The 26,008-nt window shown below is 33.5% G+C and overlaps 4 protein-coding genes and 1 long non-coding RNA gene across 5 annotated transcripts; 2 read left to right on the top strand and 3 right to left on the bottom strand.

Moving 5' to 3' along the window:
* Window positions 1-2,759: 2,759 nt before the first annotated feature.
* On the bottom strand, window positions 2,760-4,366 carry LOC135137341 (ankyrin-3-like). Its single transcript, XM_064066964.1, has 2 exons — window positions 4,355-4,366; window positions 2,760-4,313 (listed from the first exon to the last, which is right to left on the bottom strand). Exons 1-2 carry the CDS (start codon window positions 4,364-4,366, stop codon window positions 2,760-2,762), a joined length of 1,566 nt encoding a protein of 521 aa, XP_063923034.1.
* Window positions 4,367-4,428: 62 nt separating this feature from the next.
* LOC135137284 (uncharacterized) lies at window positions 4,429-7,600 on the bottom strand. Its single transcript, XM_064066906.1, has 2 exons — window positions 7,542-7,600; window positions 4,429-7,030 (listed from the first exon to the last, which is right to left on the bottom strand). Exons 1-2 carry the CDS (start codon window positions 7,551-7,553, stop codon window positions 4,439-4,441), a joined length of 2,604 nt encoding a protein of 867 aa, XP_063922976.1. The 5' UTR covers window positions 7,554-7,600; the 3' UTR covers window positions 4,429-4,438.
* A 1,177-nt stretch (window positions 7,601-8,777) lies between these two features.
* Window positions 8,778-9,294, top strand: LOC135137285 (uncharacterized). Its single transcript, XR_010281799.1, has 2 exons — window positions 8,778-9,067; window positions 9,126-9,294. It is a non-coding gene; the product is annotated as an uncharacterized LOC135137285 (long non-coding RNA).
* A 2,737-nt stretch (window positions 9,295-12,031) lies between these two features.
* LOC135137283 (uncharacterized) lies at window positions 12,032-16,966 on the bottom strand. The gene is made up of 2 exons (XM_064066904.1): window positions 16,891-16,966; window positions 12,032-16,359 (listed from the first exon to the last, which is right to left on the bottom strand). Exons 1-2 carry the CDS (start codon window positions 16,900-16,902, stop codon window positions 12,148-12,150), a joined length of 4,224 nt encoding a protein of 1,407 aa, XP_063922974.1. The 5' UTR covers window positions 16,903-16,966; the 3' UTR covers window positions 12,032-12,147.
* Window positions 16,967-24,290: 7,324 nt separating this feature from the next.
* LOC135137247 (splicing factor 3A subunit 2) lies at window positions 24,291-25,321 on the top strand. Its single transcript, XM_064066854.1, has one exon. It carries the CDS (start codon window positions 24,397-24,399, stop codon window positions 25,210-25,212), a length of 816 nt encoding a protein of 271 aa, XP_063922924.1. The 5' UTR covers window positions 24,291-24,396; the 3' UTR covers window positions 25,213-25,321.
* Window positions 25,322-26,008: the final 687 nt, after the last annotated feature.

Here is a 26,008-nt window from a genome sequence, read left to right as displayed (position 1 = left end):
TTTATTTCAATAATTAGGTGGTGCTAGCTTTTTGATTGGTGGTGCTAGCTGGTGCTAGGTTAGAACAACGAGGTGCTAGCTTTTGAGTAAAATTCATTAACTTGGTGGTGCCAAGTTAACGGACCCGGATGGTAGGTAATAAAACACGAAACGAAAAGAATGTATATGTATAGACAAGGATAAAATATCAAAACAGATTCATAGAGTTTATTAAATTCTCAGTTTTTCTATCAACTGCATTATATTACACATATTAATAGAATTTATAGTTCGTTTTGCTAATTTTAATAAAATGTCATTCTTACATCTGGTGCTCGAAAAAACAATTATTGGACCTCTTATCTTGCTTGACTAATAATAGTAAACATATTATTTAATATCAGTTATTTTTGACAATTGATCAGATTTGTGATCTTGGATTTCAGTCAGGCCTATCCTATAATTAATATCACTGATCATTTTTTTGGAAGAACAAATCTTCCAGAGGTCTATAATACGGCATTCGGTTTGACGAAAATTGTATTTTTTTTGTAATATAATTTTTAGATACTAGAAACCATGTCAAAAATAAAATTTCACTTAAATGTCAAGAATAGCTACATAAGATCATTCACTTGGATGATGAATTTGAGATAATTCGTATTTAAAAAAAATACTGTAATTTATTTTATTATATAATACATAATACGGTAAAATAATAACAGCATTGTAATACATAAGTACATAATAAAAAACATCAACTACTTATTACAATTATTTTTACTTCCCGAGCGTAAGCAAAGGAAGTATTGTAATCGAGTCCGTCGGCCGACTCTCTACTTTTACGTTTTCTCGATCTTTCATGACCCCTAGAAGACGAAGAAATAGGTCTCCCATTTCCGTCTGTCTGTCCGTCTGTCCGTCCGTCTGTCCGTCTGTCCGTCTGTCCGTCTGTTGTCACGGATTTTTATTAGACAGATAATCTCCGAAAGTACTCGACCGATTGTTGTGAAATTTTGTACTTATATTAAGAATATCATGTAGATGGTAAAACGCTAACCAAATTTGTCGAATCATCCCCACCACTAAAGCGATGACGTCACTTCAAAATTGTACATAGTAAATGGGTTTTCAATTGTATAAAATAACATAGTCCTACACATGTAGTTTACAACTCTGAATCGACTTTTCACCCGAAACGTCCAGATTTTTGGAAAAAAAATCAAAATTATAAAACAACATTTTGAAATTTAATTTTTAATCTGCTAACCAGAATGCTTTGAAATGTTGCAGATGTTTTAAGGCTATAAAGAGCATCATAAATCTTTAGTCAAAAAATATTTGCTTATCCCCTCCAAAAACTTGATGACGTCAGCTCAAAAGTTTGTGGAATAAATCATATCTAAAATGTACAAAATATGATGAGTCTGTACTTGTGAACTATCACTCCATTAATATTTTTTGGATTTGCATATACAGGGTGACTCAAAAAAATTAATGAATGCGTAAATATATTTTATTGATTTAATCAGGAACTACAAAACCGAATGCTCTGAAATCTTGCAGATGTTTTAAGGTCATAAAGAGCATAATAAATGTTTAGTCAAAATATATTTGGTTATCTTCTACAAAAAACTGATGACGTCAGCTCAAAAGTTTTCCGAATAAATCGTATCTAAAATGTACAAAATATGATGAGTCTGTACTTGTGATTTATCATTCCATTCATATTTTTGGATTTGCATATGCAGGGTGACTCAAAAAAATTAATGAAGGCGTGAATTTATTTTATCGATTTAATCAGGAATTACAAAACCGAATGCTTTGAAATCTTGGGAATATTTTAAAGTTATTATAAGCATGGTAAACTTTTGTTCAAAATGTATTTGTTCATCCCTCCTAAAAAAATTGATGACGTCACCCTTAAATTTTGCTGAATAAATCCTATCTAAAATGCAAAAAATATGATGAGTTTGTACTTGTGATTTATCATTCCATTCATATTTTTTAGATTTTCTTAAGAGGTGGTTCAAAAAAATTAATGAAGTCAATTTATTTTATTGATTAAATTAAAGGCAACACTTATTATTAGTATTACACCCCAACCAACCCAATTTGGTAGACACAAAATTTGTTAAAGGAAAAACTCGGTTGAAACATAAGGGTAGCACGCTTATTTACATCGACTTTAACATTACAGACCTGCATTTGTTTTATGCGTTCACTTGATTCCGCGAATGTGAAATAGACATGTTTATAATCAACCAATTGTGAATTTCACCGTCAAGAATTAAAATAAAACCCAATGTTTTATATAATAAGCGGAAGTCGAAGCAATAAAACCGACGGTCGTTTTGTTTACAGTTTCTCTGTTTGGGTCTTACGTATGCTGTTACGCCTGTCATCTTAAATTAACAATGTTTATACATACACGATTTTCAGTTGCCTCTGATACGTAGGTATACGTGAGTAAATTGTTTCGTTATTTTATTGATTATTACAAATCAATATTCAAACGACCCAATTCATTTTCCCGAAAATTTGAGAATATAATAATTTTATTCTTAGTATTACACATCTATCCCAACTGATATACGTGTCCTTGCAAAAATGTTGATGACGTCATCGCATTTTTTTTTTAAATTCCCACTACAAAAATGTAATGAGAAAAAAAACACAATAGGCATGCAGTCGTCAAGTTTCCGACAGCGAGGGAAGTACTGTCTAAACTCTTTAGACCAATTTTTTACATATGCAATTACAGTGATAGGAACGCATATCTATATTTTGAGTTTCTTAACAAAATTAAGTCTGTAATGAACAATTTTAAATGCTTTATTCCACAATCTGAACTTCTTCAACGACGAAACAACATCATCATTTCCTAGATGTCTAGCGATACTTAAAGCTGTCATACCATCAGCACTATGAACGTCGGCATCGACTCCTTGTTCTAGCAACAATTGCACAACTTTTGAAAACCCTTGTTGAGAGGCAATGTGAATCGACATAAACCCATTATCAGCAACAGCATTCAGCTCAGCTCCGAACATAATCAACAACTTAACCACTGCTTCATGACCATTCTGACAAGCCACATACAGTGGTGACTCACCACTCTTCGTAACAAGATTGACATTAGCGTCTGCCTTTAAAAGAAGATCGACATTTTTCTTGTGCCCTTCTTGACAAGCTATAAATAAAGGAGTTACGCCATTTTCTTGGGCTAAATTGATGTCAACATTTTTCTGAAGTAGAAGTTTGACTACAGTGTCGTGTCTGTTTCTTGAAGCGACGTACAGGGGTGTACAACCATCGTTTGCCACAGAGTTGATATTGGCACCGTTTTGAAGAAGTAGATCCACAACGTCGTAATGACCATTCCAACAAGCAACATGGAGTGGAGTTATGTTAAAATTTTTTACCGCGTTGATGTTGGCTTTTGAAGATAGCAACAATCGGACGATGTTGGTGTGAAGGTGAAGACACGCTGTGTGAAGAGGTGAGGAACCATTTGAGGTTGTGGCATTGACGTTGGCACCGTAATCGACAAGATAAACCACCAGGTTGTAATATCCGTATTGGCATGCTTTATAAAGTGGAGTTTCTCCATTTTCGTCTTTGTCGTCTATATTTTGTCGGTATGCCTCTATGGAAAGCAGTTTCTTCACATATTTTCCTTGACCATAATTCACGGATAGATGAAGAAGAGAGAAACCGTGTTTCTTTGTTTTGACATAAGGCACATTGTCAAACAAGTCAATTGCTTGAGTGTAACCAAACTTAGCAGAATAGTACAAGATGCTAATGCCGTCGTCATCATTTCTGAGTTTGGAGGAGCTATGTCCAAGAAGTATTAACTTTGCCAACAAAGACTCAGATTTTTTGGCCGAATCAAATGCAGCATTTTTCAATTCTTGATCACCGGTTGTGTGACAATTCTCTAAAAGATACTGCAGCATTTCAATATACTCGGTTGGTTCTCCACACAATGAATCATCTTTTTCGTTATCAATAATATAGATGTCGTCTCTTTTCTCCACTTGTAGAACAGGAAGCCTCTGGCCCCATGAACATGCAACCTGTAAAACATTTCTTCCTCGAGTGTCTTCACAAGTAAACATATCGTCCATGTGCTGTTTCTTAAGTAAATCTGTATTTCTATACAACACCGCCTTGTGAGCACTAGAATCTTTCGCAGTAAGCAGATCGTAGAAAAACCGCACATTCGTGTATCTACTATCAAAAATGATCTTTTCAAAATCATTTATCTCTTTATGGTGTTCTATAAAATACTTAGCCACAAAGAACTCGGCATAGGAATTGTGCAAAAACTGCGGAAATTTATCAGTGACTTCAATTATCAGTCCTATACTGTCAGCACCATCTTGAATCTCGTTCAGAAAATCGTCACAGTTGATATTCAGTTGCTTGAAGACTTCTTTCTTGACGAGTGATTTTAACCCCGCTTTTCGTATTTTTCAAACATCGATCTCTTGTAACCGTCTAAGACTTGCCTTAAGGCGTTATTGGGGCATTGAACATCAGCCTTTTCTTTGTAATATCTGTTGAACTTTTCGTCTATCATGTGTTGGTAAAGATCCGTTAAAGAAAACAGCTTTTCGAGTAAGATTCTGTATTTGACAGGGTCGTGATGGAAGAGTTCAGTGAACATATAAATCTGCAAAGGAGTTGCTAAAATATTGTTATGTTTTATTGATGTGACTGTAGTTCTAATCTGTTGGATTACTTTGTCAATATGTTCGTCGGAATACAAGTCTTTCAGTCTTTGATGAATATAACGACTTTGTTCTTTCTCGCTAAATTGGCTGACGCTTCTTGATAACACACCAAACTTCTTCTCAAGTTGTTTCTTTAAATGGCAACGACTGGTTATCCACTGGAAGGCACTTTTCTGGGACAATTCCTTTATGAGATCAATCACAATTTCTATACATTTTGTAGTTACCTCATCAAGAGCATCCCAGAAATAGACAACGTGACGATTCTTGATCAACAACGTTATTAGCTCTTTATCAAAATTTGGATATCCTACGTACATTGTGTCTCGAATAAACTCTATCAATTCAGATTCTCTTTGATCTGCTTGGATTTTCTCTAGACGCGTACACAAGAGAGTGGTGTCCACAGACTTTAAAAAAATACACCAAAATTCCACACCACAACTATTTTTGATATTTTTCAATAATTCAGATTTTCCCGTTCCGGGGTCTCCATTCACCACATTCACATTGTTGTCCAGGTCACTAGTATAAAAAGTTGTTTCTTCAACAAATCGTTCTTCTCTTCGGTACCTCGATAGATCGCTTATATCACCTTTGCTTCGTACCCATTCTAAAGTCTTTTCATCTATAATCTTCAGATGATGATATTTTTTTATTTTTGGATTAAGATTACAAATTTTTTGAAAATCATCAAAAGAACATTTGTCACTGATGTATATATCAGAGCCAGAAACATAATTTTTTAAGTATGGACTTGTGTGATATAGCGTTCGATGATTCGGCAAAAATTGCCCACAATTTCTAGAATTATTATCGTCATCTCGAAAAAACAATTTGATATCCATCAAATTAAAATTGCCCAGTTTCTTCAAAATTTTTTCCATTTGGTTCATACAATCAAGAACAATCAAAGTGTCATTATCAACGTTTTTTAAATAATTGATGTCAATATAATTTACCGACAGATGTCTGTTAATGTACGTTTCCGATATAAATTCTTTTTTCTCGCCAAGCTGATACGGACGGTCCAACATTTTCACCAGTTCCTCAGGGGTTATAATCGTTCGAATTTCGTCGTTTTTTTTAATTAGAAAATCTAAAGTAACAATTTCCTTCCCTTGAAGTAAACACTTGAATGTGGTTACAATATTTTGATATAGTTCAGACCTAGGATCCAAATTTGATAGATTTTGAAAAATTCTACTTGGCGATAGTTGCACCTTGGGTGTACCCGAACTTACTAAGATAAATTTTTCTTTGCGACAGATATCCATTACATTATAAACCGTTTGATTCTCGCTGACCATCAGTGGAGTCATTTCCAGTAACCACAAAAGTTTTGATAAAGTGTTGTCATCAGTATCAGCAACACTTTCTTTCAAACGAAGAAATGGAAATTTTTTTGCTAGATCTTTGATATTTTCTTCAATATCATTCAATTCCAAGTCACTCCAGAGAATTTTAATTTTGTCGTAGCTTTCTTCTTGAATGACTGTGATATTAAAATTCTCAATAGCCCTACGTAGCAACTTCATTTCATCGGTAGTATGTGTAAAAGCAAGAGGCTTAGTAGAACCATACAGTGCAGCAACTGCTATCACTTTCCGCATCATGGATTTGTTTAATTTCACTTTGGTGCCCTCTTGAAGATTCCACTGAGATATAAAATGCAAAAACCTTTCCGACTCTTCATTAGAGCAAGAAAACGTTTGTTCGAATTGTAATTTAACAACAGTTTCTGTTTCCTCCACGTTTAATTGATTTGTGTATAACAACAAATTGTCAAAAAACGTGTGATATTCTTTAAACTCTGCAGGAAGTTCGTTGACATTTATTATTTCAAACTTGTAACACAGTCCATTGGTAAACAGTTCTTTCGATTCGGCTTTGGTCATTTTAACACGAACGATGTCATTTTCGCGGATCTTCAATTCAATTTCCATATTACAACAACATTTTTCGTTTGTAAACAAAATAAAATTGCAAGAACGTTCGCCTTTTTTGATATTTTTAAACGACGTAAAGTATTTCTGAAGATTAAATTCTTTTTTTTTCTTAAAGCTGTCTTTTGATAACTTCTTTGTTACATCTCTAAAGTGCTTGAGTTGAATTGCGTATAGTTTCTTCTCTCCATTTGATTCAGTTTCAACGACGACATCGTCAAAGTCACCGAATTTGTCGTCATTGCCTGACAATTTGAAATCGTCTACATTTTTATCTAATACAAGTTGTAAAGTCAAATTTGCGATGACAACATTTTCATAGTGTTTTCCGAGATCGGTTGTGCCAATTCTTTTATTAAAAGTCTGAAACAATAATAAATGCTACATTTAACTGATATGCCACTAAAATAAAATGTTTATTTTTACGAAACTACCAAACTTTAAATGTTGTGTAACTTAGGATATTACTATTACATCTAACGACAATACGATTTTTTAGGTTAAATAAATTTTCAATTTGGATTCATCTTGTAAAAGCTGCTACTCTAAGATAAAACCGCGTATATCAAACGAGAACGAGATTTCATTATACTTAAGCTCGTGAAATCAGTATCACTCGTGCTAATGTGTTCGTGATCCTACATTCGCTTAATATGTATAAAATACTATTATCTCCTTGCCGAAAAAAATATTTATTGCTTTCACATTGATATCTACCACGATATACACCACTTTCGGCCACTTACAATGCACATTTAACCGTTCACTAATAATGACAAAAAAATCAAAATTATGTTTTTAAAGTAATTTGGATACTATATTATTTCACACAAAAGTACCCAACTGTAAGCAAAACTGTGCAGAATCTACTTACATCGTTTTCCATAATTGTCGGTTAGATATTAAATAAAAATTACAGCACATCAGTCAACTACAACGTAGAAAGCATTTGGTTAACTGATAGATTCGTTTACACATAAGTTTTACCTATGGTGCAGACGTGAATATAAATATTTACAGAGACGTCCGGATTAGACTTATATATTTCTTATCACATCTTGAAAATTAAGTGAATCCCATAGAGTTCAATGTACTAAAAAATATCTAAACTAACTAGTAGTTATTTATGTATTAAAGGCATAATCAGGAGATCGGGAAATTAAAAGCCCTCGTTCGTCGTGCCACAATCGACAATTGTGTATGGCATAGAGATCGTTGGTGTATGGGTACATAGGAAAACCGCTCAAGCGGGAACCAGTTCAGACCAGGCAAAAACTTCATTATCAAAACAAAATCTACTGACACTCAGAAAAACGGCGACATTATAAGTCACACCAGATACCTTTAGAAAATTAGATTAATATAAGCGAAATAACAAAATTTACGGATCTGCAGCATATATGAGTATCTGTAGACAAATCACATGGCACATGTATATCAATAAACACAATAACAACTTTCAATCTTTCTTTCCGAACCTGGATTACAGACAACAATTCTTAATTAACTTCTTGCATTACAAATTGAGTCTGGTGTTGTTTGCAGATGTATTGTCGATTTTGTTACACCTATGTTAATTTTTCATCAAATTGATGTTTGATCTCTTCTAGAGATTTAGTAAACTTCTTCTTGTGACTTCGAATTAGGGAAGTACCATCAGCAAATCGGTCGTTATTGAAGATATATTTATTTTATTCCACTTGGTAGCAAGAAATTTTCCTAAAGTAGTGCGAATATCGCCACGACACATCGCAGTGAATCATCGATTTATTTCCCTTGATCTTGGAACAGTATCTATTTACACGATGATTCAAGGCCAGATTACTTATTTGTTACATAATACAAATGTAATCACTACTAGATAAGTACCTATTATACCTACAGTTGTACCACCCATTTATAAATAGGGAATACCTAAAAAAGGCGTAAACGAACAAATATTATCTGTGTGTTTTGTACAAGGTGACAGATTAGGATAAAACGGACGTACACGTTCCTACATTGTGTTCCGTTTGTAAGCAAGATTTTCCCGAGAATAAATTCTTGATGTGTAGTGGTATTTGTGATTTCAAGTCGACTATTTTTTGACTGTTAAAAGAATCTCGTTTTATTATTTAACTCTTTAAATTTTATGGTCATGTCGTCTACTTATGGACGGCGAATTGGTAGGACCTCTTGTTTTCTCTAACTATCTTAACGACCAAGACAATTTAAATTTCTTGGGGAACGTTTTAAATGTTTTGCTGGAGAAGTGCGTCTCAATATTTGATTTTTACAAGATGGAGCACTTCCACATTACGCAAATGTCGTACGTCGGTGGTTAAACAGACATTTTTCCGACAGATGGATAGGTCGTGGTGGACGAGTTGGTTGGCCTGCGCGGTCGCTGGATTTAAATCCGTGTGATTAATGATTATATTTTATGGAGGCATATGAAATAATTATTTAATTTATGCAGGTCCTATTAACATCTAAGCAGAAGAATTGTTAGCAAGAGTGACAAAAACAATTCGTAACAATCCTGCAATGGTCAGACACGCAATATCATCTCTGGTACCTAATGGGGGTCTTCACCTTGAACAATTACTTTGAAGTTCAACAGAATAAAATTTATCATTTTTCAAAAAGTTTTTATTACAAGGGTATTGGAAATATGTGAAAATGGCATGGTCACGCTATTTGTCTTAATTTTAACCAAAAATGAGGTTCAAGAATTGCACTTTATTAATTTTGAACTTAATTTTCTCTAAAACTTCTGAAGCAGATCTACATATTTAGCACATTTCAGTTTTTTATGAATTCCAGGCGAAATTGAAGATTATTAAAACCAAAAGTTTTCTACGGCCTCTATCTTTTGTGTTCTAAAAAAGACTGTTTATCAACTTTCTAGCTTTCACATTTGCTTACAAATTGTCATTAGTGACTTTGTCTATTACTTGATGATGCTAGCAGTCATTGAAAAGGCGAGTTTTCTTTGTAGAACTGAAACTATTAAAAACAGAATATCTTGCCATGTAGGTTTTTTACAATTTAACTTGTATAAATTAAAAATTGTATATTTTCATGATAAATGACATCTAGCTGTCACTTTAAACATACCAATTTATTATCCAAGACAATACCAGTGCAACAATCAGTACACCTAATTCTAATCACACGATGTGGAACCTAACAACGAACATGCATCAGTCTACAGAAGCGCACACAAAATTTTCGGTTGTAATAGTTTTAATTTTAATTCCATAAGAAGGACGTTTCTGAAAGAATGGTATTTAGAAAAAACATTGCATTTAATGACATCTATTACCGGCTAACAAATTTTGATGAATTTAAGAATCACCTTGTATATTTATCTCACCTTAAAAACGAAATAAGATAATTAAAAATACTAAGTTAAACAATTCAAACGTTATTCAATAGTAAGTAATAATAATACTGTATGATATATATTTTAAATGCTAATGTAATTTCGAAAAGACCAACCCTTCTTGTTTACCTTGTTTCCGAAAGTCATTTACTAAATGTTTTTTTTTTATATTTCTTGTGCTGAAGTTTCAACATTATCTACCAATAATATTTAATTTTTCTTTTTTCTTAAATTTTCTAGAATCTATGGTCGCGAAACTCTTTGACACTGTAGAAAGCATTTGACAGGAGAAACTGCTTCATATAATTTTTAAAGAAGTTGGTATTCGAATTCCTAATATTTAGGGGAAATTTATTGTATAACATCAAGAGAATTGTTTTTACTCATCGTAGGCTATGGGGCGGAGCTTAATTGCAAAATCCTTATTTTTCTGCAAGAAATTTCTATGTGAAACATGTTCTTGAGAAAGCCAAAACATAAGCTCTGGCCATTCGTATCGATCTCATCTGGCTTTAATTTTTACTTAATACACTTGATATTCTTTGAAAAACACGATACTCAAAAATATATCATACAGGGTAATTTCTTCGGAGAAATAAGGGTTTCGCAATTAAGCTCCGCCCTCTTGGCTCACGACAAATAAAAAAAATTATTACAATTGAGACAGGGTGGGTGGGGGGGCTTATATTTTGCCATTTTTTTTTTCTTAATATACGTAGTCATCTTTCTTTTGTATTAAGTACAAAAGAAAGCCAAAACATAAGCGCTACCCATTCGTCTCGATATCAATCTGGCTTTAATTTTTACTTAATACATATACTTAATATTCTTTGAACAACACGATACTCAAAAATATATCTTCCGTGTCAATTTCTTCTGGAGAAATAAGGGTTTTACAATTAAGCTCCGTCCTCTTGGCCCACAATGAATAAAAAAATCATCACAATTGAGACAGGGTGGGTGGGCGGAGCGTAATTTCAAAATCCATATTTCCCAGCAAAAATTTAACATTTTAGATGTTTTAAGTTTCTTCTTGTGAAAAGATGACTACGTATATTAATAAAAAAAGGCAAAATATAGGCCCCGCCCACCCAACCTATCTCAGTCGTGATTATTTTTTTTACTCGTCGTAAGCCGCGGGGGGGAGCTTAATTGCAAATCCTTATTTTTCTACAAGAAATTGCTATGTGAAACATGTTCCTGAGTAATTGTGTTGTTCAAAGCAAACTATATGTATGTATTATAAATACAAAAGAAAACCAAAAAATAAGATCTGGCTTTAATTTTTGCTTAATATACTTAGTAATCTCTGAACAACACGATACTCAAAAATATATCTTATGTGGTCATTTCTTCTGGAGAAATAAAGGTTTTGCAATTAAGCTCCGCCCTCACGACGAATAAAAACAATCATCACAATTGAGACAGGGCGGGTGGGCGGGGCTTATATTTTGCGCTTTTTTCTACAAAAATTTACCATTGCATTTCATTGCTTACCACTGCATATGTACTTCATTAATTTTTGAGTAGAGCGTTCCATATTTTATTTATAAAAACATTTCCAGCTTCATGGAAGTATACAGAATTCGTCATTTAGTCTTTAAATAGGTACGACCAGAAGTTGTCTCTTGATATATGTATTCCAAATTTTGAACACCATCAACTAGAACTAGGATGAACACAATATTTGTTAACTGCTAAGGATAATTTTATAATATAATCAAAAATGTTGATTCGGCTTATTAAAGTTAAAACTTAATTATTACTTATGCAAATGTGAATTTTAAATTTGACTATACCGACTATGTTTATTAAATACTGAAATAATAATTTCTTACTTCAGTGCTCGTTGTGAAAAGAAAACTACGAATATTAAGAAAAAAAGAACAAAATATATCAACCCAATAAGAAGCGTAGATGTTAAAAATGTTCAGAAATTGTACAAAGTAAACATTCCATTCCAAAATTCCAAATTGATTAAATAGCAATAAAGAAAACTCAATAAAAAAAAAATTTATTCAATAAATAGATTCTCAAGAACCTGATGAATACACAAAATTAGCTTAATTGAGCTACAATAAGGTTAACTTGTATTATAAAAACAACCTATAACTTAATTTTGTAACAAAGCAACAATATTGTCATGTCCATGAATCAAAGCGATCTTTAACGGCGTCATACCGTCTCCGCAAATGTCGACCTTAGCTCCTGCCCCAATTAACAACTGAACAATAACAACGTATCCTTGTTGACATGCTATATGTATCGCCATAAAACCATTTGCCGCAACAGCATTAACATCGGCTCCAGAGTTAATCAACATCCGAACCACATCTATGTGTCCATTTTGACAAGCTATATACAGAGGCGACTCTCCACTCTTCGTAGCAAGGTTAAAATCGGCTTTTGCTTTCAACAAAACTTCAACATTCTTGATATGACCTTCTTGACAAGCTATAAACAGAGGAGTGGCACCATCTTCCTGCGCGAAATTGATATCGGCACCATATTTCAGTAACAGAGAAGCAACTTTGTCATGCCTGTTTCTAGAAGCTATATACAGAGGTGTACAACCATCGTCCGTTGGAAGATTGATGTTGGCATCATTCTGAAGCAGGAGACTAACGACGTCGTGATGTCCGTTCCAGCAAGCTACGTGAAGTGGTGTTATGTCGTATTTTTTCGTAATGTTGACATTGCCTCCAGATTGTAGCAAGAATTTGACAATGCTGGTGTGAAGATGTAAACAAGCTGTGTGAAGAGGTGTCGAGCCTTCGTTTGTTCCAACATTGATGTTAGCACCATGATCTACCAGCAGTACGGCTAAGTTATAGTAGCCGTTTTGACATGCTTCATAAAGTGGTGTTTCGCCATTTTTGTCTCTATCATCAACTAATTTTTTATAATTGTCTACAGAAAGAAGTTTCATTAAATATTTCTCATGACCATAATTCACAGCCAAGTGGAAAAGCGAAAAACCATCTTTCTTAGTTTTGACGAAAGGTAATTCTTCAAATAAGTCAATGACATCTTCATAACCAAACTTAGCGGAGTAATACAAGATGCTTATGTTTTCACTGTTACTTTTTAGCTTAGATGAGCTGTGCTTCAATAATAGTTTTAATTTTGCCAACAAACAATCAGCCTTCTGAGCGTAAGCTAAAGACGTCCCGTTGAAGATGTCGTCAGAATCTGAGGCGTCACAATTATCTAACAGGTACTGCAACATTTCCGTGTATTCAGATGTTTCTGCATTAGATAAGTCGTCACTTTCGTTATCAACGATATAAATTTCCTCTTGTCTTTCCATTTCTAGGGTAGGGCATCGTTGACCCCATGAACACGCCAACTGCAGAACATTTCTTCCCCCGGTGTCTTCACAACCCATTAAATCGTCCTTATGTTGTTTGAGTAAATCGATATTCTTATACAACACGGCGATGTGAGCAGAAGAATCTTTTGCGGTGAGCAAATCAAAGAAGAATCTAACGTTCACATACCTACTATCAAAAATAATCTTTTCGAAATCCTCTATCTCCTTGTAGTGTTCGGTGAAATATTTTGCCACAAAGAATTCAGCGTAAGAGTTATGCAAAAACTGAGGAAAACTATCAGTGACTTCTGTTATCAGTCCTATACTGTCGGCACGATTTTGAATTTCGTTCAAAAAGTCATCACACTCGATGTTGAGGTGTCTGAAAACTTCTTTCTTGATTAGTGCTTTTAAGCCGGCTTTTTCATACTTCTCCAGCATCAGTCTTTTGTGATCTATAAGCACTTGCTTCAAAATATCATTAGGAGCACGCACATCTGCTTTCAACTGATAGTATCTGTTAAACTTCTCGTCAATAATGTGTTGATAGAGATCCGTCAAAGAAAACAATTTGTCAAGTAAGTCATCATACATGGCATGATCTTGTCGAAAGAGCTCTGTGAGCATAAACACTTGGAGTGGTGTACCCAAAACATCATTATGTTTAACCAAAGTAACAGTGGATCTGATTTTTTCAATTACTTTGTCGATATCTTCATCAGAAAGAAGATCTTTCAGTCTTTTGTGTATATAAAGGGTTTGTTCGGCTTCACTAAACTGACTTACACTTCTTGACAACACATTAAACTTTTTTTCGAGTTGCTTCTTCAAATGGCAGCGACTGGTTATCCATTGAAAGCAGCTCTTCTGAGACAGTTCTTGTATAAGATCAGTCACAAATTCAACATTTTTTGTAGTAATTTCGTCAAGAGCGTCCCAAAAATACGCAACTTGATATTTTTCAATTAGTAATTTTATCACATGTTTATCAAACTCTGGATATCCATCATATATTATGTCGATGATAAACTTGACAAGTTCTTGTTCTCTCAGATCGAGTTGAGTTTGTTCTAAACGCGTACACAAAAGAGTAATGTCCATAGATTGCAGGAAAACGCACCAGAAGTCCACGCCACAGTTATTTTTCACGTTCTTCAATAATTCCGATTTTCCCATCCCGGGGTCCCCGTTTACCAAACTTATATTGTTCTCAGGTTTTCCTCTATATAGGTTTGTTTCTTCTACAAATGTCTTTTCATGTCTATATCTTTCTAAATCACTTATGTCACCTTTGCTTCGTATCCATTCTAAAGTCATTTCGTCGATAATCTTCAAGTGATGACTTCTTTCAATACTAGGATTTCGTCTGCATATTTTATCAAAGTCTTCTTGTGAACACGTTTCGCTTATGTAGACATCCGAACCAGAAGCAAAATTTTTTATACATGGACTTGTGTAGTACAAAGGTTTGTAACTTGATGCATATTTAGGACTTTTGGAATTTTTCACATCGTCTCGCAAAAACAACGAAATATCAATTAAGTTAAAATTTCCTAATTTGCTCTTGATTTTGTCAAATTTGTCCATACAGTCTATTACCAACAAAGTGTCTTTATCAACGTTTTTAAAATATTTGATATCAATGTGATTTACAGACAGAAGTCTTGGAATATAAGGTTCTGGAATTACCTCTTTTTGTTCACCAAGTGGATACGGACCATCTAACATTTTCACCAAATCGTTTATGGTAACAACTGTTCGAATATTTTCATTTCGCTCAATTAAAAATTCTAAACTGACTTCTTCCTTACCCTGTAATAAGCACTTAAATTTTCTTGTGATGTCTTTGTATATCATAGAATTTAGATCCAAATCTGACAAGTTCTGGAAAACTGTTCTACTCGGTGAATGTTCTTCTCTAGTACCGGAACCGATTAAAATAAATTTTTCCTCGTTGCACAAACTAATAGCTTTATAACTTGTCTGGTGTTCATTGAGTATTAGCGGACACATTCCTAGTAGCCATAACAACTTTGTCATGCCGTAGTCATCCAAATCTTTTATTTTGTCTTTGCAATCAATTAATTGAAAAGTTCGTGCCACCTTCTGGATCTCGTTAGTGCTCTCGTTGATGGCTCGATCTTTCAAGTCGCTCCAAAGGAATTTAATTTTATGATAGGCTTCTTTTCGTGCAAACGTTATATGACAACCATTAATAGCCCGACGTAGTAATATCATCTTGTCGTTAACAGATTTGAAAGACAGAGGTTGAATAAATTTATGTACAACAACAAGAGCAATAAGTTTTCGCATCATATTTTTGTTTAATTTCGCCTTGAGACCTTCCTGGAGACTCCATTTTGATATAAACTGCAAAAATCCATCAGAATCTGTACCAGAACAACAAAAATGTTTTTGGAATTTTGACTTGACGTTACTTTTAGTTTCTTCAACATTTGCTTGATTGGTATACAACAGAAAATTATCAAAAAATCTTATGTATTCTTCAATATCAGACGATTGACTCTCACTATCAACTTCAAACTTGTAACACAGTCCACTGGTGAATAACTCCGTTGATTCAATTTTGTGACTCTTAATTAGAATGAAGCCATCATTGGTGGTGCTAAGTTGGATTTGTACTCCGTCCTTGTCAAATTTCAAGTTAGTTGAAAGAATGAACTTGCAGGGTGTATCATGTAGCTTTATAGATTTAAACGATTTGAAATATTTTTTAATTGCAAAGTTGCCACTTTCTGATTTTAAACTTTCCACGGACAATGTTTTATCACTTTTACCTATATGTTTAAGCTGAATCGCGTACAACTGTTTTTCTTTATTTGATTCTGTTTCTACAACAACGTCATCGAAGTCTCCAAATTTTTTGTCGTTGGATGTCACCTTGAAATTATCGACGTGTTTTGATAGCACAAGTTGCAACACCAGGTCAGCAATAACAATGTCTTCGTAGTCTTTTCCTTTATCAGTTGTGCCAGGCCGTTTGAAAAATATCTGAAATTACATTTTTTTATTACAGAAAAGTGACTGACATCATCGACATTTTTGTTAAATAGTAAAATTAGTGGTTTTCTCTGAAAAACATTCCAAAGGTCAGAATGAAAAAAGCGAAAATGACCTCAAGAAAATATTTTTGTACCACAATGTGATATTGAAATAATATTTAGATCAATAATTATGTTTGAATTTCACTCTTAAAATAGATTTAAGACATTTTGCTTGAAATAAAATTTCTTATTTTAATCATTTTAATTACGCGAAATTTTAAAAATGAATTGCAGCTTAGTAATAGCTGCAATTCAAATTGAAATGGTTTCAGTTTGAGATAAACTAAGTTTTGCAAAACAAAGTGTTTATTATCACTTTGCATGAAAATAATTTCAAATTTGACATTAGGAAAATAGGTAGGTCACAGTACATAATATAAAATTCGAACACCAAGTGGCTGATTATTATCAGATCTCTAAAATACGCCAGTAGGAAAAATAGCTCTCTTTGTAAATAAATAATGCAAAATCTACTCACATCGTCTTCCATATCTCCTAATGTCAATGTCACAATCACGTAATAATAACGACGATTTAAGAAAGTTATTCCATAATGATTCAGTATCAACTAAAAGATAAAAAAAAATCGATGTATACATGGATAAAGTTTATTTACAACGTTTCCGCTTGCACCTAGGCGGCGATAAAATTGTTTGTACAGATAAGCAAATTTCACATGTTTATATATGGTCTGTACAATATGTTTATATTTTAGAGGTTTAACTCTTCTGACAAGACCATTACTATGATTAAACGACATTTTTATAATTACTTACTCATTCTGTCGCCAGAAATGAAATAAAAAAACAATAACAATTGCTTCATTATATTGACAATGTTTACTCAGTAAATTAAACGACAAAACGAGACACAATTGTGTTAAATATAATGTCGACCGAAGTGTTAGAATCCACTCCAAGATGGTTGAAATTTATATACAAATTTTTAGGAATAGTCCAGTTCTCTTATTCAAAAACGTCATCAACAACAACATTTTCAAAATTTGCCCCTAAAGTTTGGTGTTGTTTCTCACACTGTTGTTTGTTCATTAACACCTACATATCTTACACCTTGCATCTAGAAGTCAAACTGTTAATCTATGTTCATTTTGCAACTTACTATAGTACCGTTGTACAGATTATCATAGTATTTATAATGCTGTACAAAAGAAGTAACGACCTAAAAGCTCTCCTCGTACAAGTAAGCGAAATAAAATTATCTTCCACCTCTGTAACAGTTTACAGAAACCAAAATACAAGTAAATTTACACTCATTATTACGCTTGCACTATTAGTAATATTTTGTACTATTAGGGAACCATATAATTATTACACGATTTTTACCTATTTCTGTTGTGTTAGCGCTTTTGATAACTTTTTTATTAGTGACGTTCTGAATTGTTTCCTCCAAAAATTTAATCTAATTAATAGACAGTTGGAAGACTCGCTTAAGGAGTTAGATCGTGAAAATAACCTAAACATTGGATCAATTAACACGATAACTCATACTCATTATGACCTAGTACTTCTTTTATTCGAAACAGTAAAGAAATTTGAAGTAACAATTGTAACGGAAATTGCTCACTGGTTCGTCACGATAGTGGATGCAGTCTACAGCTCGATAGTTTCAGCAGCTCAGAATAAATATCTTTCAATACCTTTTGGATGTAATTTTAGTTATACAGTGTTTTTATTCGTCTGGCTTTACACTCTCATAGCAATGTTCAGTCAAGTTCAAGAAATAAGTAACGAAGGAGGTTTTCTTGTGCATGCAATTTGGAATAAATATACGTCTCGAGGAAAACTTGACCAAAATTTGTGTCACCTTAAATTGATTTCGCTTCAGATGGTCACCACCAAGGTGTCCTTTAGCATTGGAGGTTTTTTCACTTTGGACTGGAAATTTTTTCAGCAGGTATTTTAGTGCTTGAGGATTGGAGAATAAAACAAAAAAAGTTCAAACTGTTTTATTCTCCAAGCCATTTCAGGAGTAAAAACAATAATACGCTCTATTTCAGATGCTTGCGGGGGTTTCTGTATATTTGGTAATCTTAATTCAGTTTTATATTTAATTTTACTTGAGGGGCAAGTGAAATCAATTGTTAAAGTAAATGTTATCGTAATACAAAATTAAGTTTATCATTTATCCTTTTTTTCGACTTCCAATATTCTCAGCTGGACTTGAGGTATTGTTTCTTGGTTTCTTTCTTTCCATTCAAGATAATGCGTCATCAAATACGTCTGCCTTCTTAGCTATAATTATTGAATTTTTCTCTGCTGTTGACTGTACACATAAATAATATCTATACAATATTAATCCCCGCATTTCACTAAATGAAAATAGGAGTAATATTTCTGTTATCTGAAACATCAACGATTGCTATTATAGTTACTAAATAGATGATGTTTAATCAATCAATAAAACGACAAAACAAGATACACCAGTGGTAATTATAATGTCGACCGAAGTGTTAGAATCCACTCCAAGATGGTTAAAATATATATACAAGTGTTTGGGCATTGTCCAATTCTCTTATTCAACGACATCATCAACAACATTTTCAAAATTTATCCCTAGAATTTGGTGTTTACTCTTACATTGTTGTTACTTCATTAACACCTACATATCTTATACCTTGCACGTGGAAGCCCAACTATTAAGCTATGTTCGTTTTGCAACTTACTACAGTACTGTTATACACATGGCGATAGTATTTATAATGCTATATAAAAGAAGTAATCAACTGAAAACTCTACTCCTGCAAGTAAACGAAATAAAATTTTCTTCAAACTACGGTACAGTCTACCGGAACCAAAATTTCAGTAAATTTGCACTTTTTACAACGGTTGTACCAGTTGTCCTATTTTATAGTCTAAGGGAACCTCATAATTATTACACGTTCTTTACTTATTTCTGTTTTGTCAACACTTTTGATAACTTTTTTATTAGTGATATTTTGAACTGTTTTCTCCAAAAATTTAGTTTAATTAACAAACAGCTGGAAGACTCACTTAGGGAGTTAGATCACTTTGAATATACCATAAACTTTGGACCAGTTATCACGGTAACTCATATACATTATGAACTAGTACTTCTTTTACTCAAAACAGTAAAGCAATTTGAAGTAACGATTCTGACAGGAATTGCTCACTGGTTCATCACGATGGTTGATGGACTATATAACTCGACAGTCTCCGCTGCTCAAAACAAACATATGTCAATACGTTTTGGATGCAATTTTAGTTATGTAATATTTTCATTTATCTGGCTTTATACCCTTATAGCAAGGTTCAGTCAAGTTCAGGAGATAAGTAACGAAGGAGCTTTTCTTGTGCATGGCATCTGGAATAAATGGACCTCTCGAGGAAAACTTGATCAAAACTTGTGCTGCCTTAAGTTGATTTCGCTTCAAATGATTACTATGAAGGCATCGTTTAGCATTGGAGGTTTTTTCACTTTTGATTGGAAGTTCTTTCAGCAGGTACCATACTATAAGTACATATTTACATACCTACTTGGGATATAGAGGATAAAACATTAGACGAAAACTTCATACTACATTTATTCGATTTATGAAAAAAAAGTTGGTATTTACTTTGTATAGTGAGTAGCTTTATTCTTTATATTCCAAACAATTTCGGGAGCGAAAACAATAGTAATTTCTATTTCCAGATGCTTGCGGGAGTTTCTGTATATTTGGTGATATTAATTCAGTTTTATATTTAATTTTATTGGACCAAGAGGTATATCAAATCAACTGTTAGAAATGACTGTTATAGTTATATAAAATTATTTTCTTCGTTTAATTTTTTATTCAACTTCTAAAATCCTCAGCAGGACTTCGTGGTTTCCTCCTTTCTATTCAAATTCGTCTGTCCTTTAGGTCTAATCACTGGCTTAGTTTAAAACTTTTTGAACGACAAATAAAACAAACTTGTTACTTTTGGGTAAGGAATACCGATTTTCACAAAATCGTGATTTTTAATTCCATATAGAGTGTAGAATTCTGACATGATTTATTTAAGTCTTTAGAATGTTTATTAGAGAAAGTCTTTATCTGTAGCTGTTCCAGATTTAAACATTAAAATATCAATAAATAAAACAAGAAAATCTACAGTTAACTAGGGTTCCTATACGTTGTAGTAAAAAATAGAACTGCAGCAAATTCGGCAAACATCCACCATATATCCATATAAATACAGACAGAACTTACTAAAATTATGATGTGATAGTTATACCTACTAGTTTTCTAAGAATTTCGATTATTTTTTGTGGATATGTCATGTGCCGGTTGATATATGAACCCTAATCTAATCTAAATGACATCAGATTTTTTGTCGAACATTAATTATGTTATTGTTACTTAGAATATATTATTAGCCGTTAGTACTAGCAAAGAAAATTAACATATTGCTACGTTGATCGGTGAATAAAATTACACGACTAACTATTACAACGATTATGTATAGAATAACTCCGTGGTGCAATTTGAATGCATTCATTCACTCGGCTCGACTTGCTGACTGGGCTTGCTGAATTGGCTGAATAACAATCGTTCCTAACGGTGGCCTCTATTTAAACCTATATGTTTCTTCCGATGGATCGAGAACGCCACTTCGAGAGTTTTCTGGGTCCGTCGCAACATCCCCTTCCAGGCTTTGCTTTAGCGACGAGCCATACACTACATACCAGAAGAAACTCATACATACTAGAAGATCCATAAGCGTCGTACCTGGGCGGCGTATGGGTTTATTTCGTACCAATATAATAATAATAATTCCTTGGTTAGGCACAACACTATACTTGCCAATTCGTTACCACATCATTATACAAATCTTCCTGAAGACGTGCCAGCTGGTTGACCCTATTTAAGATTTAGACATCGCTAAAATATTGAAACCAATAGAGATGTTAGTGAATATGTTTTTTTTTTATTTTAAAACATGGGACGTGTTTTTTCTTATTTTAATCACCTTTTTCATACAGTTAATGTGAATGTGAGTAATGTTAGTTTTTCTTATGGGAAAGAGCACAAATTTTTCAATTTTATAATTGAATTTAAATTAATCCAATAAATTTATTTTTTATAAATTTCTTAAATGTAAAACCGTACCATAAAACATATCAACAAAATTATTTGTTCTAATCTGTATTCAAAACTTTTAGTTTATGATAGCATGTTGCTGAAGTGTCCGTTGTCGTTCAAGTAGTTGATATTTAAACTCAAAGATGGCGCAAATTTTAAAATTTTTGAGATTTTTAAGGAACTTTGACTCCATTAAATATTTTTTAATTAAGGGATTCGTTTATAATTTAAATGTTATAAATAAACTTATAAATAATTGTAAAATATGAAGGTAAAACGTTAAGTTTTATAAAAGTTGTTAAATTTCAAGGTTTCAGATTTAACCAAACTTTCTCTAATCATCCCCATCAACAATTTATTGATGTGTTATTGACGTCACCTCAAAATTGTACATAGTAAATGGGTTTTAAATTCTATAAAATAACATAGTCGTACACGTGTAGTTTATGAATCCCCGTTGAGTTTTTAGCCGAAATATCCAAATTTTTGTAAAAAATCAAAATTACATAACAACATTTGCAATTTAATTTTGAATCTGCAAAATCGAATGATTTGAAATCTTACGGATGTTTTAAATTTACCATGCTTATGATAAATCAAAATATATTTACTTAACCCCCAGTCCAAAATTTTGCCTAATAAATCATATTTAAATATCCAAAATATAATGAGTCTATACTTGTAATTTATCATTCCATTCATATTTTTGGAATTGCTTATAGAGGTGACTCAAAAAAATTAATGAATGCGTCAATCTATTTTACTGATTTAAACAGGACTGTTTCAAATAACATAGTCCTACACATGTAGTTTATGATTCCGTCTTCAGTTTTTAGTTGAAACGCCCAGATTTTTGGAAAAAAATCAAAATTATAAAACAAAATTTTACAATTTAATTTTGAATCTGATGCTTTGAAATCTTGGAGATATTTTAAAGTTATAAGAAGCATGATAATTTTTTGATCAAAATGTAAAAAAAAATTATTTCACCTCAAAATTTTACCAAATAAATCCTATCTTAAATGTGCAAAATATGATGAGTCTAAACTTGTGATTTATCACTTCAGTAATATTTTTTAAATTTGCTTATGCAGGTGATTAAAAAAAAATAATGACAGTCAATTTATTTTATTGATTAAATCAGGAATTGCAAAACCAAATGCTTTGAAATCATGCAGACATTTTAAAGTTATTGCAAGCATGGTAAATTGTTAATCAGAATATATTTGTTTATTGCCCCCCCCCCCTCCAAATTGATGACGTAATCTCAAAATTTTGCCGAATAAATTCTACCTAAAATGTGCAAAATTTGATCAGTTTTTACTTGCGATTTACCCAGGGCCGGCTCTAAGGGACCAGGCGCCCCGATGCAACTTACTGTTCAACGCCCTTTAAAAATTGTTTGTAAAAAAAAACATATATTTTTGTAGAGAGATACTTTTAATTAACAAACATACATAAAATTATGATGAATCAATTTTAATATATAAAAGTGTTTGTCCTGACTGATAGACTAACTGATTCATCAACGCATGGAAAGCCTGAACTACTGCAACTACAAACATGAAATTTGGACAGTAGGTTCCTTTTGTGTCATAAGCACCCATTGAGGAAGGATTTTTGGAAATTCCGCCCCAATGGGACAAAATAGGAGATGAAGATTTATCTAGGAATCTCGTGAGTTTTTAAGTTAGACGGGGGGCGAATGGGACGAAAAATGATGTGTCCAAACCCACACAAACGAGCAACAACTCTTCTAGTATAAGTATAAAAATCTTTACATTACAAAAATTTTTCAATTTTTAATATTGTAAAATTGATACGATTTCAAAGTTATTTTTAATTTAGACTTACCTCAATGTTATTCGAAATTAAAATTTAACCAAATTCGACTACGAATCAGAACAGTGAAAAATATAACAAAACTGAACAACCACCACAACCAGCCGAATAGACTTGGAAAATAAAATTTTTAAGTTTGTGCCGACAAGGAGTTTTATGGTACAAACAAACGTGACAAATGTTAGAAAAACATCTGGTTTTGGTCATACCGCTGTCTCGTCAAATTGTTACCCAGATAATGGCAATCATAAATCCGGTATTTTTTGTCGGTATTGATCTAAAGGTCCAATCACCCAACCCAAAAGCACACTCTTTTTCAATTATTACAGTCAGAAAGTGCCAGGAATTGACTTCTTATGACCTATTTTGGTGAACCACTCCCCATGGTGGAATGTTAAAATGTAGTTTTTTCTGAAAAGTTTTCGATGGGCGCCTTTGTCTGTTCCGGCTATAATATTTTGTGCGCAGTGAGTCAATGCAAATCTAATACTCCTATTAATTTATTTCTATGGAGTTAACACAAAAGCATAGGCGGCGCCCGCCGCCCGGCGCCCCTTGTTATGGGTGCCCCGATGCGGTGCATCTTTCGCTTACCGTGTTAAGCCGGCCCTGGATTTACCATGGCATTCATATTTTTTAGATTTGCTTATACAGGTGTCTCAAAAAAATCAATGAATGAGTTTATTTTATTATTATTTTTTATTATTTTATCAGAAACGACTCACTCCATTTTCCCAGCACCAATCTATAATAATAAGTTGGTATACGAGTGGAAAAATGTTGATGACGTCATCATAAAATTGTGTAAAGTATAGCCCCTAGAGTATTTTCTAATAAGGGCTATTATTGTAACAGAATTCTGAAAAAAAAAAAAGGTTTGCCACCCTTCACTGTGCCATCACGTTGGTTGGTAGTGTCTGGGTTGGTATTGCAAAAATCACCATCAAGCGTGCATTAAACGTCAATAAATAATGTCACTTGTCAAAACTGTTTTCGAAGCGTTGTAAACTCGTAAAGGTTAAGTGTATTTTCACGGCCTTTTTTAAATATTAAATAATGGATTTCCAAAACCGCCCCGGGGGCAAGACCGGCGGGGGCGGCGTCGCCTCTTGGTCCGAGACCAATCGCGACCGTCGCGAGCGTCTCCGACAGCTAGCTCTCGAGACCATCGACCTCCAGAAGGACCCCTATTTCATGAAAAACCACTTGGGTTCTTACGAATGCAAACTTTGCCTCACCTTGCATAATAACGAAGGAAGCTACCTTGCCCACACCCAAGGCAAAAAGCATCAAGCGAACTTGGCCCGGCGCGCCGCCAAGGAAGCCAAGGACTCCCCCACACTTCTCCAGCCCGAAAAACCCAGAGTCGAACCGAAGAAATTCGTCAAAATCGGACGACCCGGTTACCGAGTGACCAAGCAAAGAGATCCTGAAACCGGCCAACAGAGCCTGCTCTTCCAGATCGATTATCCTGAAATTACGGACAACGTTTTACCCAGACACAGATTCATGTCAGCGTATGAACAAAAAATTGAGCCTCCTGATCGTAAATGGCAGTATTTGCTGTTCGCGGCGGAGCCGTATGAGACTATTGCTTTTAAAGTGCCCAGTCGAGAGGTGGAGAAAATGGATAATAAATTTTGGACGCATTGGAATAGGGACACGAAGCAGTTTTTCTTGCAGTTTGCGTTTAAGAATGAGGCGAAAAAACCGACGACTATCATTGCTAGGCCTGGTAATATGATGGGAGGGGTGCCGCCTCCGCCCATGATTCCAGTGCCGCCGCCACCGAGGCCGCCTATGTTTAATGCAATTCCGCCTCCACCACCATTGATGGGAGCGGTTTTACCCGTTCCACCTCCACCGCATTAATTTTGTATTGACAATATTCAGTTATGGTATGTTGTATTATGTGAACTTCTATCATTGAAAATGTTTGTATTTAAGGGAAGTAAAATAAAAGTATTGTAAGTTCCCAAAATTCTTTATTTTCTCATAAATGAGCGCTCGATATACAGGGTATTTCTTTTATTTGATACAACCCCTGTAACTTTTTTATTCTTAAAGATAAACCTGTAGTTCTTGGAGCAAATTGGTATCATTTTAAAAGATCTATGTGATGCCAACCTCACACTTTTATTATCACTCCCGGTAGAACTGGAAATGGCGTCAGCTTTATTTTTTTATGGAACACTAGGTATATTTTTTCATAAATAGAAAGACTGATTTTTTTCTGAAAAATCAAAAGCAACCAATACTCTAAAATCAAAACTTAAAAAGTTATTCATTAAAATAGACGAAAAATTCATATTTATTGATGACAGTGTAGTACCTTGAAAAATTGACACCCATGTCATTTATTCACATAAGTGATCTTTTAAAATGATACAAATTTGGTCAAAGAACTATATGTTTATCTTTAAAAATAAGAAAGTTACAGGGGTTGTATCAAATAAAAGAAACACGTGGTACTGTCACACACACGTTATTTTCCCCGCAACACCGAAATTGTACGACAAACTGTTTGTTCTTAGAAGTTGACCAGACGTTGTGTTATAAAAACATTTATTGTCGTGAAGAAAATAAAATGTACTGTGTTCTAACTTTAGGAGCCGTATTTTTTTATCCTTTTTGTCTAGAATCCACTTTTTGTCCAATGAATGTGTGA

Source organism: Zophobas morio, unplaced genomic scaffold (genome assembly GCF_036711695.1).
Source record: "Zophobas morio isolate AGI-343-1 ecotype UQ-CSIRO unplaced genomic scaffold, CSIRO_AGI_Zmor_V1 ptg000029l, whole genome shotgun sequence".
NCBI lineage: Eukaryota > Metazoa > Arthropoda > Insecta > Coleoptera > Tenebrionidae > Zophobas > Zophobas morio.
This window is presented reverse-complemented; position numbering and strand designations above follow the sequence as displayed.